The 16,920-nt window shown below is 49.7% G+C and overlaps 1 protein-coding gene across 1 annotated transcript in view; it reads right to left on the bottom strand.

Annotated features, from left to right (window-relative positions):
* LOC135825709 (uncharacterized) overlaps positions 1-6,894 on the bottom strand; it is a 61,334-nt gene extending 54,440 nt beyond the window's left edge. The window contains exons 1-3 of the mRNA XM_065338328.1: positions 6,662-6,894; positions 4,100-4,232; positions 98-242 (exon numbers count right to left, since the gene is read on the bottom strand). Coding sequence (XP_065194400.1) covers positions 98-242; positions 4,100-4,193 — 239 coding nt within the window. The 5' untranslated portion in view covers positions 4,194-4,232; positions 6,662-6,894. The remainder of the gene's footprint in view (positions 1-97; positions 243-4,099; positions 4,233-6,661) is intronic.
* Positions 6,895-16,920: the final 10,026 nt, after the last annotated feature.

Consider the following 16,920-nt stretch of genomic DNA (forward strand, 5'->3'; position numbering starts at 1 on the left):
GACATGCACCAGCCATCTTACACATATGCGGCCGTGCACCCCGTAAAAGGGGGACCAGCTACGTCCCTGAATAGACATGCATCGATATCACACTTACAGAGACTTGGCATCTTCAGGCAGGATGCTTGGCGTTTGTCCGAAGACGCCAGCCAGTGTTTTATCAGCACCAGACGATCGGTTGGTTTTGCACGAATCCATGAGGCCTGCCGCCGCTGCTGGGCTGACACAATGGGTCACAGTGGCTGCAACAGGGACGCAACAGGGACGCAACAGGAACGCAACAGGGACGCACAACACAGAAGTCACACACACACACACACACACACACACACACACACACACACACACAGGGAGTACAGCACACAATGACGCGGGTGTTGTGTGATCAAAACGCGACGTGTCGGTAGTGTCTTGTACTAAAGCCTGTCTCGTATAGAAGCCTGTTTTGAACACAAGCCTAGATACACAGTCATAACGAGGACCACACGGGTACCCGAATGGCATCCCAAGTGTGCATACACTCATACCTCGCCTATCCGAGCGGTCCCGGACCGGGTACTGCCCGTAACTTTTAACGTCACTACTTCAACAAAAAGTGACAAAAGAGTACTTCGAAGTGGTACTATTTCCACTGAAAATCATCCAGAGGGTAGCCGGTAGACCAAAGTGTTCCACATCATCGTTCCACATCATATGACTGGTGCGATATATTTACATCTAGCAGACTAACCGTAGTAGAGCATACTGCACCAAAAACTAAGTCTTTCTCCCCATTACAAGTCACAGTCTGTTTTCCCTTTACCGTTTCTGCTGTACAATGCTCCAATTAATTAATGTAGATTTCACGATTTGCCACCATACTCTTTACTCAACACATCTGCCATAGCACTGTTCATTGGGTCCGGAGGGCTGAGTCACACATACTTCTAAGTCACATTTCTGCCACACAATGTTTCAAAGTATTAGCCAGTGATCCCTTTATACAACATGTATGGCATAACACTGCGTAATAATGCCGATGTACTGGGTGTCTAAAGGCAGTACAGTGTATTTACATGTACTAAAATATATATATTTTTTTTTAAATCCGCCCGCCCGTAAAAAAATGTCCATGTTAGTCGAACCACACACCTTTTTTAGTTTGGCCTTATTATTATTATTACACAAAGGCACACAATGAAAACCTTGGCAAATAAATTCCGTTGTGACTTAGAGTTTCATGGCTGAACCAATCATCAGACGATAATGGAATAGAAGGCAGCGCTGGTATATCTAAGTGGAGAGAGGTGTGATAATACGATAGCGAGAGGAGTAATCACGTGAATGTATACAGGGACGGGCTATTTCAGAGGCAGATGCAGTAGGCGCAGGTCTAGCACTAACAAGTACGCGCTTAATCTCGCTCACACACCACACACACACACATGCTAACACGCACACACATAGTAACACGCACACACACACACACATACACATGTCACGTCCTGGACGTGACCCTCGCGGTTTGACAGATCTTGTGACAGCAGGATCTGTGTAGTGTGCAGCTCTGTGATTGAGCTGTCACAATCTATACTATCACGTGGTTTGGCCAGTGTCTTGTCCCACGTGTTGAGCATGTAGGTTGAGCGGCACGCGCTGTTCCGCGTAGGTGTCATGCTTTTTAGGCGTGATATCCCACGTTGGTGTCATGTCTCTTGGACAGGACACATCGTATGATTCACCGCCGGAACCTGGTCAGGTAGGTTCTCGCGTGGAATGTTCTAGGAATGTTCTAGGAAGTTCTTGACTTCCTGGAATGTACGCTCTAGGCTTCATGCAAAATCATGTGACTGAGAAGTCCTATTGATTTCCATGATCCCTTTCGCGCTTCGTGCAAGACACGAAGGGCCGTGCGCAAAAGAATGAGAGCTGAGTGCAGAAAAATGAGAGCTGAGTGCAGAAGAACGAGAGGCGTGCGCAAAAGAGCGGGGAACCGCGCGCAAAATGAAGGCGCAAAAGGAAGGCGTGACAAGCGTGGTACAGCGACGCCGCGGTGACCCGCGAAGGGCCCGCCGGTGAAGTTCCCGGAAAAGGGACGCGGATATGAAACAACATCCCGCCGGAGTTACGCTGTTCTATCACGTCGGGTGATCGGGCTCCCCGACGTGATCCATATAATTCAAAGATTTCCGCGGAGACGTACTATGTCCCGATCCGGCCTTTTGCTCCGTTTGTGCTTCTTATTCATTGTCGTTTCCGTTATTGAACTATTGATCTTTTCCTGTTTTCTTGCCATGCATGCGTTGTAAAACCTGTTATTATCGCCGCCTTCTCAGAACTATCACGCTGTGCTTTGCACGAACTTCTCTATCTCGTCTTCTCAGTGCATAAAAGAACAATGTCACCTCATAACTCTACACAATTAACTCTCTCCCAGACTTGAGTAATAGCATGAGACTCTCAGATCCTCTACCCGTTGTCTTCGCTTCGTGTGTAACCAAGGTGAGCAGAACACTAAGTTGGGTCGTCGACTATATTGGTCGACCGCCTGGCGGTTGGATTTGGTTGGGTTGTGAGCGATCATGACAGGCAACGAACCTCGCAGGGATGCGACATTTGGTGCTGTGACCAGGATCCCAACGTCTGTGTTCTCTGTTTGACCTGGTTGTTATAGATGCCACCCAAACGGAACAACCCGCCCGCAGATAATCTCCGTGAGCTGCACGAGGCGCTCGGACAGTCGGCCGCCGCCCTTGAGGCCATGCGCCAATTTAATTCGGCAAGGGTGATCCGCCGCTTGCAGCAAGGGCTGACGCAGCTGCATTCAGCCATCAGGTCGCTCAACGCGGCAGTCGAACCATCTCGAAGCTCATCGCCAGGCCCAGTAACTCACCGGCAGAGGGATGGTGCACGGTCCCCGGGGCCCTCTCCCAAACGGCCATGCCGTGGGGAAGAGGGGGTCCCCAGGACCGGTCGGACCAACAGCGCCGAGCGTCCACGCTCGGTGTTGGCGGCGAGAAACCGGCTCAGCATCCTATCAAAGACCGGCATACGAAGGGCACCGTGGCCGCAGCGGGAGAGGCGGCCCCAAAGCCGCCTCCTCCTGCTGTCGCGGCGGAGCGCGAGGAACAACTGAGAAGAAGAGAAGCGGAACTGGCGACGGCCAAGGCTGAAGCCTTGGTCGAGGCAAATCTGAAGGTGGCGGAGGAGAAAATGATGGAAGATTGATTTTCATTATTTCACCCTCATAATATCAATCCTGAACCGTGGCCAGATGGCACAAAAATCAAACTGCTCGTGTTCTGTGGGTGTGCTAAAAGACAAGGAAGTTGTTACTTCCGTGGTCTTGTGGAAATTAGCATGCAGGGACATCAGGGGTTGAGGCGGGAATTCTTTGGGAAGCTGCATAATATTCGAATGCATATATGGGTGGCAGTGATAATAACACAGCAGAGAGGCGGGTAGGGAGGGGAAGTTTTGCAGCATTGTGCCCTTTGATAATCGACGCTACGTTCTTCATACAGCTGTAGCTTACTTTTGCTTTCCACCCCCACCGCCTTCTCCTCCAAGCTATTGGACACAAACACATGATGCAAACTTACGTTGCGCCTGTATAAACGTGCTTTTCGGTATATTTCGACTTTTGCTTCTTGAACCGGATAGGATTTCGTCCCTGCACCTTTACCCCCCCCCCCCCCCCCCCCCATCCCCACCCTATCCTCCAAGCTATGGACACATACTGTAAGACATGTATATATAACGAGGAAGCAAATCTAACGTTTTAACGGATGACATTTCTTCGTTATAATAAGATCCGTTGAGGCCGTACTGCTTCATATATGCTGTGTGTGGATATGGCAGAATACTGCAAGATCGTTAACATATCTTCTCGTTAACCTATGAATTTTGGACAATCGTTAAATTTGCGACTCGTTATAATAACATGTCTTACAATAATAAACATGATGCAAACTTACATTGCGCCTGTATAAACACGCTTTTCGGTGTATTTCGACTTTTGCTTCTTGAGCCGGACAGGATTTCGTCCCTGCACCTCCACCTCCACCACCACCCCTTATCCTCCAAGCTATGGACACACATACACATGATGCACACTTACGCTGCGCCTGGCATAGGTCCAGAGGCGAGCTCAACAGTCCTAGTACGCAGGCTAAGAGAGCAGCAGCCAGCGTGGAGGAGCTGTACGATGCCATGTCCCAGAGTGCTGGTTATCCGCTTGTCTTGCTCACTGGCTGCACACACACACACACACACACACACACACACACACACACACACACGCACGTACGCACACACACACGCGCGCGCACGCGCGCGCGCACACACACACACATACATACACACAGAGTATCAAAGGAATAACAGAAACGGAAATCAGTCACTCAAAATGACACTATCATTACACAGTTTGACTCCAACCGTTGTTGTACAAGTACATTAAACTTGTCATACATCTTGTGCATCGCTTGAATGGTGCTTCACGTGGGGAAAATCAGGAAAAAAGCCGTTATTTTTCCATTGCCCTGCCTGGCCAGGCGATCCGGGTAATCGGGGACCTACTGTATAACGAATTTGCATATAACGAATTTCGAGGTATAGCGAACCATTGCCCATGTCCCTATTTGAACCCATACAAAAATTGACCCTTTGCAGCGAACCCATTTCGTTTATAACGAACCATATCTTCCACTGTATTCATTGTTACCTGACGATGGCCAAGTGCCGAAACGTTGTAAAATAACGGAACTGGTTCGGATGTGCAGCGCTATGGGAATGGGTGTGTCCACCCGAATTCCTTTCACAGATGAAGCTGCAGGAAGCCTCAGCCCCTCTTCAGACATATCTTAAAGGGCCGCATGTAGACCAAGTGCCGTCATGACTTGCTACTGGTACTGTGTGAATGCATTGCTGTTATAGAGAACTTCGGCTATAATTATGAACACTTAATGGCACGTATTCACTGAAGGCGCACGTGACTAGCGCTGCAGGGAAACAAGTAGGTTTTCTCATTCGCGTACATAGTAAATTCGCACTTTACTCTTGACTTGTTGAGCCGTCTCGAACGTTGTATTCCGCAAATTCCACTTCAAAAAGTATTCTTTCTAGACCAAAGAGTGGTATATTTGATAACATTTAATAACGATAGAAATTTTTACGATACTTCTCCAGACGTTTCGTTGTTCTGAACAACATCGTCAGTGGATAAAGAATGGAGGGCTTTGGGTGGTGGCACGGGTTAATAGGGAGTGATGGTGGTGAGATGAGGTGAGGTGAGAAGGTGAAGGTGGGAAATACATGTATCTAAGTTAATGGTGAAGGTTAGGTGCGGGTCGATACAGGTGGGAAGGGGTACACCCTTCGGGTAGAAGTGTAGGTTGGTAGAAGGTGTTGGTGTGCGTAGAAGGTGGAGTGGCGTAATGGAAGTGTCGGGTTGATAAATGTGGGAGAGAGTCTAGGTAGGGTGTGGATCAGCAATAGGTGTTGGTGTATGTGGTGGGTAAAATTCCACTTCGTTGGGTCACTACAATTGTATACCTTGAAGACCAGTAGTCTATATCGAAAGAAATCACAAGTTCCAGCGATTAGAGAACTTCTTTTCCACGCATTTGTATGCGGAATCGAACAAGTGTCCCCACACTGGGCCACAGCGTGGCTCACGTGCGCCCATACCATGTACTGTAAAAGCAGAAATTTTCGGTGGTGTTTTATTTTCGGTAACTTCGGTGCCGACAATTTTTACCGAAAATAAAACGCACCGAAATTTTCGGTACAACCGATACTGTATACATGTAGTACTAGTACACCTACCCGGAGAACGGGTTTTACCGAAAATTTCCCGCTACCGAACCGCCGATTTTGGCGAATACCGAAAATATTACACCACCGAAATTTTCTGCTTTTACAGTATGCAGCGTGGGTGTCCGCCATTTTAGATGAATACGTGCCATTTTCCTGCACACTGGTGTTCGTTCTATCAGGAGTCGACTGTACATCCTGTTCTGTGAGCATGCTAGAGCTGGTTCACATTTGTCACATGACTATACGGGGCAACCAAGTTGGCTCCAACTCCACTAAACTCTAGACTCACTGTCCACATACCATGATCATTTTACACACAAATTTAGTCATAATGATGACAAGATGTGAAACCACTCTATGCAACATCCTTGCAAAGACATCGACGGAGAGAGTTGTGAAACCACCATTCCCGACAGGATTTTACTTATAGCAATACAACCAGAAGGGCCTCACCAGCGGCCCTGGATTCGCGGAACAAGTGACATCGACATCTCCCGTGAAATTTTGGTGATTGGTAATGGTGACGCTGTTTCGAACACTGATTTCACGTCGAATTCCGTCTCCCCCTCCCTCGCTCTCTGCCACAGGCATAGTGAACCCACAATGAACAGCCCTATCCGTTCAGCCTTGAGTGGAGCGACTTCTCCCTTACTTTCGTGTGTGTACACGGCTTTTCTTCAGGGGCGGAAGATTTCGGCCGCTGAACGATTACTCATCCCGATACTTTCGCAAAACATCCGTTCAGCGACGATATATTTGGCAACAGGGAAAACACAAAGGGGTTTGTCTCTCATGCCAACTGGACAGAAATCATACAGGTTCCGACACAGCATAGGGAACGAGCAACACTGCAATAGTTTACCGTATTCAAGAAGGGTCCTCCACTCCAAATATCAAACAGCAACGTCCAAGTCTATGCGGCCGGTCGTCAAAAGGCGACTGCGTACTGTATATTTGGCGGGCAAGAACCATGCTTCGGTTCTACATACATCCGTATAATGCCAGACGAAGAAGAGAAAGCACACCCCTGCCGATGGGCCACATTCAAAATCAAGACAACGAAAGCAATTTCTTGAAAGTAACTAACTAACACTTACTAAAACTACTTACTAATACAGTTAGTTCTTTCTTCCCGTATCTCTTCATGATTACCATGATTACCGGTATGATGCTCAGCATGTCGCCCGAGTTACGACTTCATGAGCTTCACAACAGCAACTAGCAAGCCAGGGATTATTCCGGTATGACCCTACAACGTGTAGGCCCTGGTGCAAAACCATGAATCCGCGTGTCGAGTGACCGAGCCATCAAATAAGGCGTTTGACGACTTTCTGGGCTTCAGTCTTTCAGACCTTTGACTTTGTGTTCGCGGTCCGCGCCCCTAATTTTTTTTTTTTTTTTTTTTTTTTTTGTCCGCGCCCCTAATAGGGAGGTTTAGTTCCCACGTAACGGAAACGCGTAGATCTACGTGGGTGATCCACGTAAAGTGGATGAAGGGCACCCACGTTGCAATGTTGTGTCACACGGAACAAACAAAAGCATGAAGCGGCTAAAGGCCAAAACCTGGTCAAAGACCCCGGCCTAAGAAGCTCATCCAATATTTTGATTTCGTGCTTCGGAAACTTCTTCAGCTGAGCACCCTCACAGCTCGCACAATGCGCTCCATTCTGATTTTCACCCACGTTCTGGCGGAACGTGGGTGAGCCTCCATACACGGTATGTCGTGAATCAGAAAACGTCTGTACGTGGGTCACGTCACTGAGTATCACGTGGTACACCCACGTAAAGTACCCACGGATTACGTGGGACTAAACCTCCCTACTAACTACTAGGCCCGGGCGTCCTTGAAGTACATGTAGTTGAAGAATCAGACATTGATTCAGGCCCGAGAGCGGCCCAAGGCCGAAGGCCGCTCGAGGGCCGGAATCAACGATACCTGCTCTGACATCCATGTCTGATTGTGTTTCACACTGCCACCCTCGCACGACAGCACAAGTGAAAGCCAGAACGCTCTCCTCAGCAGAACGTGCACGTGCAAGTGCACCTGCAACGCACCCGCAGCATGCTAGCAGCGCAAACAAAGCCACTGCACTGCACTAATCTGCATAAATCGAACTTGAAATACATCAACTAGAAACACCGAGTGCCTGCCTGCCCAAGTTCTCAAGTAGTAGAATAGTAGTAGTAGAATTTATTATTTTGATAGGGAAGGCCCTACAGACGTTGCCGTCTTGTTACAGGGAACCCTAAGTGCTCTTTACAGAGCGAAACAAAAACGGATAGATGCTCAACCTGACGACACGAGACAGGCAGAGAATTCCACCTATCAGCGCCAAGGAAAGAAATGGAGAACATGCCATATCTAGTGGTAGCAGCGGGCAAAGAAAGTGAAGAGAATGATTGCCCTCTAGTGCGCCTCTCGGTGCAAGTAGCAGCCGACTGGAGGGTGAACATTGAGGAAAGAAGAGGACTTGTAAGCTGATGAATACAGCGGAAAACAAAAATAAAAAGCCTCAAGTTGAGACGAGATTCGAGGGAGTATAACTTAGCGTGCCGCAAAACAAAGACAGTCGGGGTACGGCGAGGGAGACCAAAAACCTGTTTCATGCTGATATGACTTAAAGTAACAAGGCGAGAGTATAAAGATGGTGTAAGACAGTGAGCATACGAGTTGCTGGCGTATTCAATAGTGGATTGGATGAGGGATAAATAAAATATTCGCTTAGTTGTGTGATCTACTGTACGGCGGCAGCGGCGGAATGCTCCTATCTTCTTATAAACAGATGTACACACATGGTTGACTTGATCCTCAAAGGTGAGGTGTTGGTCAATAATGAGGCCAAGATAACGCGCTGTGGCAGAAGGTCGAATATCGACACCACCGCATGCAATGGTAAGATCCGGCGGAAGAGGCAGAGCCTTCTTCCGAAGCACCATGAACTTCGTTTTCTGGGCATTCAAGATGAGACCAATGCTTCCAAGGTACGTATTTAGTCTGTTCAACTCACTTGTCAACTTGTGCTGAAGTTCTCCAGTAGACTGACAGTGTATATAAAAGGCGATATCGTCAGCATACTGTTGGGACTCTGCGTGGCGAAGTACTCCAGGGACATGTCGCACGTACAAAGAGAATAACAGAGGCCCTAGCACCGACCCTTGCGGAACGCCTCGTGTACAATGTGTCTCGTCTCCTCTGTTATTTCCAATTTTCACCTGTTGTCGTCGACCCTGGAGATAGCTGGAGAACCACTGTAGTGCTACTCCGCTTATGCCAATAGCTTGAAGCTCGTTAAGTAGTAGTTCATGGCGTACCCGATCGAAGGCCTTGCTCATGTCCACGAGTACAACCCCGCAATACTCGCCCTTGTCCACACTCATCATCCAGCGGTTTACTGCGAGAGTTAACGCATCCTCACAGGAGTGCCCTCTGCGGTAGGCGAATTGCTCGTCTGGGAGAATACGAAGCTCAGCGTGATCTTGAAGGAACCTAATCATTTGCCGATGTACTACCTTCTCAAGGATCTTAGAAACAATCGGCAAAAGTGAAACGGGGCGATAATTCGACGCTTCAGATTTGTCCCCTGACTTGCATCTTAGAAACAATCGGCAAAAGTGAAACGGGGCGATAATTCGACGCTTCAGATTTGTCCCCTGACTTGTGGACAGGACACACTGTAGCCAATTTGTAGACGTCTGGCACCATTCCAGTACTCAAGGACTCGTTTATGATCTGCGCTATGGGACCTGCAGCGGCAGGCTCACAGAGGCGTAGGAGCAGAGGAGGAATGTCATCCGATCCAGCTGCCTTGGCACAGTTCAAATGCTTCAACAGGTCGCTTATCTCCAGAGCTGAAACGGCACGAAATTCTTTAAAAGATGGGGCGTCTGCGTCAGCTGTTGTCGAGATGTCAGGTATTAGGTTGCTCAAGGGTGGGCAAGGATTAGGATCAGTGACAATGGACGCAAATGTGGCACTCAGATCGCCTAACGTAGCTTTTGGTTGTTCACGGACAAAGTTGCGCCCTGTGAGCGAGTTTAGAAGCGCCCACTGTTGCCTTGGCTTATTCTTCACATCTCGAAACTCCCTGTTGTAATACTCTCGTCTCAGCTTTCTATTTAACAGTGTGCCTTCCCTCCTTGTTGCCCTGTACTGTTGTTTCACAGATTCATTTCCGGGATGTTTCAAAACCCTCGCGTGGAGGTGCTTGCGCCTTTCTAACAACCTTCGGAGTTGATCGCTTACCCAAGGCTGTGGTTTAGGCTTAGCCCTAGCACTGATGGTAATTTGTTTCACAGGCGACTTTTCGTTCAGAACTCTTTTGCATAGAATAGAGAAGCTAGTTGCCATTGTGTTAACGTCTGGTGAGCCATCTGGGGGTACTCTGCGGAAGGCGGAATCAGTGAGTGCATCAAGCATGGAATCGGTGCATTCGTCTGCAGGCAGTTTCCACAATGGCGGCTTCCGTAACTGCCGCACAACTCGCGTAGGTTTAGTCATAGGCAAGACAGTCTTTACTAAGACCAGCTGATGGTCAGTAATGCCGTGCAAGTCCTTTATGGCACTCGTTGCACAACAATGGCAGAAACTCACAAGCTGAAGTTCCACCTCCGTGCGCTCCGGCTGAAGTTTCGTTCTGAAGTTTCATCATCACAGTCTGAAGTTTCATGTCAAGCAAGGTGAAAGTTTCAACTCAAGCAAGGTGAAGTTTCATCTCAAGCAAGGTGAAGTTTCAGGTTTGGTTTGGTTGGTTTTTATTTCACTTCGCACATTCAAACGGGATGACGACCCAATAAAATGACGGCGAAGGCTTAGCCTAGAAGTGGCTATGGAAGAACATAGTAAAAGCTATGGCAGCACATAGTAAGAGAATAGGATACTAATAACTGCGGGTAAACGGGGGGAGAGAGAGAATACGATGTATCTGTGATACTACGTCCGGGTCACTGAACTGCACGGGGGGGGGGGGGGGGGGAGAGCAGAGCGATCAGCAGCAACTCGAACTACTCCCTACAGGCGTATGGTACACATGCATGCTTAAACTCAGGTAGCCGGGTAATTGTGCGGACCTCACCAGGGAGAGCGTTCCACAGCAGAGCACCAGCAACAGAAAATCTCCGCTGACCGCGGCGGCTACGGTTTGCCTGGCTTAGTAGGCCATTTGACTGCTGATGGCGGGTAGGGGTGCCTTGTGCCGGGGTCAGAAGCTGGGCGAGCACAGGGCTGGTGCGGGCGTGGATGCACCGCCAGATGGTGATCAATATTTTCTGCCTGTAGAGCTCGCTGACACGGTACAGGGAGTGAGCAGTGAGCAGCGGCTGCATGGCTGTCCGGGGCGGGTTGCCATCGATACAGCGGATGGCTCTGTTTTGCGTGGTTTGCAGTCGTTTGAGTTGACCCTCTCGCATTGCGGCTGAGAAACAGCAGGAGCCATAAAGCAGGTCGGGCATTATGACCGCCTTCACATACACCTGACGAGAGCGTCTTGATAGGCTTCGGCGTGCCCGCCACAAGGCGCCAATTTTCTTGGCAACCTTGGTGACCACATAGTTTACATGGGTGTCCCAATCTAGGCGATTGTCAAGGTGAACGCCGAGGTAGCGCGCAGAAGACGCTGAGGGGAGGAGACAGTCGCCGCTTTTGACTGTTACTTCCTGTACATGCTGCTGGGGAGAGATAGTCAGAACCTGGCTCTTGGTGGCGTTCAAGATGAGGCCTCGGGACTTCAGCCAACCGGCCAGAGCAGTTGCCGCTGTGGTGAGGGTTCTAGATGCTTCCGCCGCTGAGGCCTGGGAGTCGTACAGGGCTATGTCAACTGCAAATTGTACACTTGGCACAGGCGAGGAAACCAAAGGGACATCGCGTGTGTATATACTGAAGAGGACAGGGCCGAGAACAGAGCCTTGGGGCACTCCGCAGGTGCAAGCCAGAGCAGGGCTGGTTGAAGGCGAGATGAGGATCTGCTGCTTGCGGCCGGACAAGTAGTCGACGAACCAACTAAGGGCTTTTCCAGAAATTCCAACCGCAAGGAGGTCTTGAATTAACTTGTCGTGGTGCACTTTATCAAAAGCCTTCGACATGTCTAATAGGCACAGCCCTGTGGTCTTGCCACTGTCTCTCGCCTTCTGCAGATTATCAGTCAGCACACAGAGGGCGTCTTGCGTGGAACATTTCTTGCGGAAGGCAAATTGTGTTTCAGGTAATGCCTGGGTCAAGTCCAAATGACGAACTAACTGGTGTTGCACTACCCTCTCCAGCAACTTGGACACTATTGGGAGAAGTGATACAGGTCTATAGTTGGTGGGGACTGATGGGTCACCGGCCTTGTACAGTGGCACGACAGACGCCAATTTAAATGCGGATGGAATGGTTCCAGTCCTCAGCGAGGTGCAGAACAGCACAGCAAGAGAATATGAAAGCAAATCAGCACACTGCTGTAGCAGAGAGCCCGGTATGCCGTCACTACCTGTGGCTTTCCGCGCATCCAACTTCTCAAGGAGACGTCGGACGTCAGCAGGAGTCACAGGATCAAGTTCGGTCAAGGAGACGGGTCCAGCGGGACCGTGCGGGGTACAGAGTTGTTCAGGACGGTTGGGATCGGTGACAATGGAGTGGAACGTGTCGGCCACCTCGCTGATGCTACAACTAGGATCTTGGCGGCGACGTGAACGCCCAGTGACTGCATTTAGAATGGCCCAAGACTTCCTAGGGTTGGCCACATTTTCTTCGCACTGACGGGAGAAGTACTCGTTTCGCTTGCGCCGATACGCGTTCCGAGCAGTGCTACGTGCTTGTTTAAACTCTGCATACAGTGTGCCGTTTGTCCTATCCTTCCGCCAACGGCTGTGCAGCCGCCGTTTACGCTGTTCGAGCTGGTGCAGCTCTCTGTCAGACCAGGGAGGTATCGCCCTCCGGGAAGGCTTAGAGTTGTGCAGCGGGGCATGCTTGTCCAAAACGTACAGGAACTTAGTGTGCCACTCTTTCCACATGTGATTTACATCATTGTGGTCCGAAAAATCATGTAGAGAAGCCTCAAGGATATCTTGCCGAAAAGAGTTAATGTCAACGCCACGTATATTCCTGGTCAGCCGCGACGTCGTGGATGACGCGGGTGGAACGTCAACGGCAAGCTGAATAAAGGCTTCCACAGCGCTGTGGTCACTAATATCAGTGGGCACAACCGTTGCTAGGGACACTAGCGCCGGGTTGGTCAATATGAGATCGATCATCGTGCCTTCGGGGCACTGTGGAGTTTCACGGGTCGGCTGCATGACGATGTTCTGGAGGCCAAACGCTGCACAGAGGTCGGTGAGGTGTTTGTGCTGGGGTGCCGGATGGGCTGGGTCCATATTTACATTAAAGTCTCCAACTAGGGTCACGGAAGAAGACTGCACAGCTGCTCGTACAATATCTGCTTCCAAATCTGCCCAGTAAGACACTGGCTCCCCCGGTGGCCGGTACACGCAACCAACCAGGTGCCGACCTGGTTTTCCGTTTATTTCTACCCAGACTGTTTCTGTAGATTCAGAATGCAGATCGGGGCGGGATCGAACTGGGAGATCTTGACGGTAGTAGAAGCAGACTCCGCCACCCAAGCGTTGAGTGCGGTCTTTTCGAATCAGATTGTACCCGTCAATACTGAGCTCTCCGTCTGTAATCTCGGGATCTAGCCATGTCTCTGATAGACCCAAGATGTCGTACTGACGCGTGCGGATGAGGCTGGCAATCTCTGGCAGTTTGTATCTTAAGCTACATGCATTGAGCGTGGCTATTTTTATGCCAGACTGAGTCGGCGTAGATGCATGGGGTATAAAAGGTGGTGCATGAGGATTGAGAGGGAGAGTCATAGTAGGGGCTAAAATGTTGATGCAGATAGATACAGACAAATGCGGAATAAAGTTAAGCCAATGAGACAAACAATGCAAGGCGCGCAACCTCTAACAACTTACAAGCTGTCCCTTCGCCTGCTCCCGAGCTTTCGCTGTGGCATACTCATCCGAAGCCTTGTGACGAGTTGACGAATGGCTTTGCTCTCCTCACTCTCAGTCACCTGGACTCCCTGCTTTGTAGCCGGAGTAATAACACGCGCTGGGAACGTGTGTTTCCCACGAGCCAGCTTGAAGCCTTGGTCATCGGGTGATGGGTGACCAGCTTTGCCTCTACTCATCGGGAACGCGGGTGTGGATGAAGATGTGGGGGCAGTCGCCTCGGTTCGAGCACTCGTGCAGGGAGTGTGAACTCCTAACGCATTGGCGTACGTCCAAGGTTGTGGTGCATCAGGGACATGATCCTGTGCCTCCTTGTTCACACTGCCTTCTTGTTGCTGTTTTGCTGGTGTTGGTAGCGCTGCCACTTCTTGGTTTTCCTGCCCCTGCCCAAGTGGTTCTTGGGGTGGTCCAAGCTCGCTTGTTGACGTTGCAGCTCCCGGACTGGGCTTGGTGCCCTGCTGCGAGATCGCCCTGCAATCCCTCGCCACGTGGCCGGGGGTGCTACATTTCCAGCACGTGGGGGTCTGCCCTTTGTGCCAAACTTGCAGTTTGTACCGGCCTACGGTGATAGAGCTGGGGACAGCGATTGTGGGTACCATGGTGTAGTATACGATACCTGTACTGAAGGTGCAGCCCTCAACCGTCTTTTTCTCGTTTTTCGCGGGCCCCAAGAGTGTCCCAAAACGACTCAGTGAAGACGCAATGGCCGACAGCGCCATGTCCTCCGGAACTCCAAACACATGCACCGTTTCAGCAGTGCCATCCCCTGGCAACAATTCCAAGGTCTTCCCTTGGGCCGACAGTCCGCGGGAGAGCAACGTGTCACGGGCAGCTGTCGAGGCAAGAGTTACTTTACACGTACCTCTCCTGCCCTGAATATCAATAACTCGGATGTCCGTGCTCCGAACCCCTGCTCCGAGAAGCAGCTTGACGAAGAAGGCATGGTCCTCTGACGCAAGATCCTTACTAAGGTTGATGCAGCAACTCCTGGAGGTACTGCTAGACATACTTGGGACATAAGTTAAGAAAACCGCAGAGCGAGAAAATCTGCATCCGCACTCAAATTTGAAAAATTAATGCGTACGCTCTCGGGCTTTGTTGATTCAGGCCCGAGAGCGGCCCAAGGCCGAAGCGGCCTTCGGCCTTGGGCCGCTCTCGGGCCTGAATCAACAAAGCCCGAGAGCGTACCAACCTGAAACTCACAAGCTGAATCCTCCACGTCCCCGACCACCACCCCTAGAGGTTTCTTCCTAGAGGTTTCTTCCTTTTATACCTTCATGCCGGCGTGTTCAGTTTCACCTCCACAAGCTCTCGGGACGTGCTGATTGGTCAAGGGCCTGAATGCCACCGCATGTATCAGACATGGACCGGATATCAGGCTTTTTCTTTCTCTCTTGAGTTGTTCCACCTCGATCAGGTAAGTCTCTCCACGTGAGAGTACTGTATACCCATCACGTGATCATTCATGTTCTCCTACGGTGCCATTCAAGCCCAAGCCCAAGGGCCTGAATGGCAGGGCATGATCAGAGGTTCATGCCCTGCCTGTGAGCGCTCTGATTGGCTCAAACCGTGGCAACGATCACGTGGCAAGTGTGAAGGCTTGATCCTTGATCCTACGGATCAATATGACGTCGTCAATCTAGAATACCTGACTTCACGCGATCACGCTGCATGCACCGCAAGGACAGACCTGGTCATGCATGGCTGAGGGGCGAGGGAGAGGGAGCGTGAATATCGAATCCTCAACGCACAGAAAACCCAGGTTCTGGGCATCTCCACGGGAAGGCGAAACAGACTAGAGCTTGCAGCTACATGTCGTGGCACTCCTCTGGTTCAAACCAGCACAGCCAAATACCTCGGCATTTATCTGGACGAGCGCTTGAGCTGGGCAAGTCACTTGAAGTGGTTGCTGTAGTAAAGAAGGTGTCCACAAACTCCGAGTCTTGGGCCACATTAGAGCTGCTCAGCAGACATCACCCGTGCGCAGTCCCTCCTTTACTACACAGTTCTTATCCTACCTGACCTACACTACTATAATAGTAAAAAAACAAATACAAAATGCATGTTCTTCGGGATCTCACAGCCTAGTATTCCCCTCTAGTTGTCCTGCTCTACCACATCTCAATTCACACGTCCATTGAAAGTTCACTTTCATGGCCAATGTTAAGATGATCCTTACCCTGAGAGATCCCTAGGCTCACTGTTTTTTTTTTTTTTGTTCACTCCACTTATCCAGGTTACCGATATCTAATCTTTTCTCCTCTCCATCGTCATCATAACATTGGGCATGATTGCCCGTTTGACTTGCGATGTAAAAATTAATAAAAACAAATACAAAAAATATATGCAATTTTCGCTGTTTACTTTAGCTATCTTCTTTCTTTCTTTTTTTTGCGCTGTTTTACCACCTTCTTACTGTATTTAATCCACTGGTCCTGTTCCTTTTCCCTTGCCTGTATTTCACCTGATGAGAAGGCTTGAAAGTATACTTGTGAAGACAAAAACTTTCAAGATGTTTGTAATGAGCCTGAAGTGTGTCCTTTTTATGAGTATTATCGCATTTTTGTCTCAGAGGAAACTAAATACAAAAAAACTACAAAATACAATACCTAAGAGTCGACAGGCTAGGCCTATAGCTAGGTTGCAGCTGCAGCTAGCCGCACGCGCCGCATCCGGCGAAGAACCTTTCCTGGACGAGCAACATGATTGTAGACGTCTACGAGTAGGTCTACCCAGCTTGCCTAGGATAGACTTACGCCAGTTGCTATGTAGCTATCCTCCATTACATTTTCCAGATGTTTCGTCCGTCTAGCTAAACAACAACGTCATGCACTTTGAAGTTTGATGGGGAGAATGGAGGGCTGTGGGCAGCGGCATGAGTTAATTTTAAAGCCGTGGAGGTATGGTGCAAGGGAAGTGGTGTGACTAACTGTTCACCACTGTAACTACATGTATATACTGTAATTATGTAGGCAGAAGGTGCAACAACTGCAAAGGCACCAAACTGACCGTGAGAGAAATGAGACCGTCTACAACCTGACACCTCCAATTATTGTTGGAGCTCCAACACATCTCCGAAGCGCTACTTTAGTAACCAACAGCCTTCCGACGTGGAAGGCTCTACAGAATCCTGAT

The sequence above is a fragment of the Sycon ciliatum genome, chromosome 10 (assembly GCF_964019385.1).
Source record: "Sycon ciliatum chromosome 10, ocSycCili1.1, whole genome shotgun sequence".
NCBI lineage: Eukaryota > Metazoa > Porifera > Calcarea > Leucosolenida > Sycettidae > Sycon > Sycon ciliatum.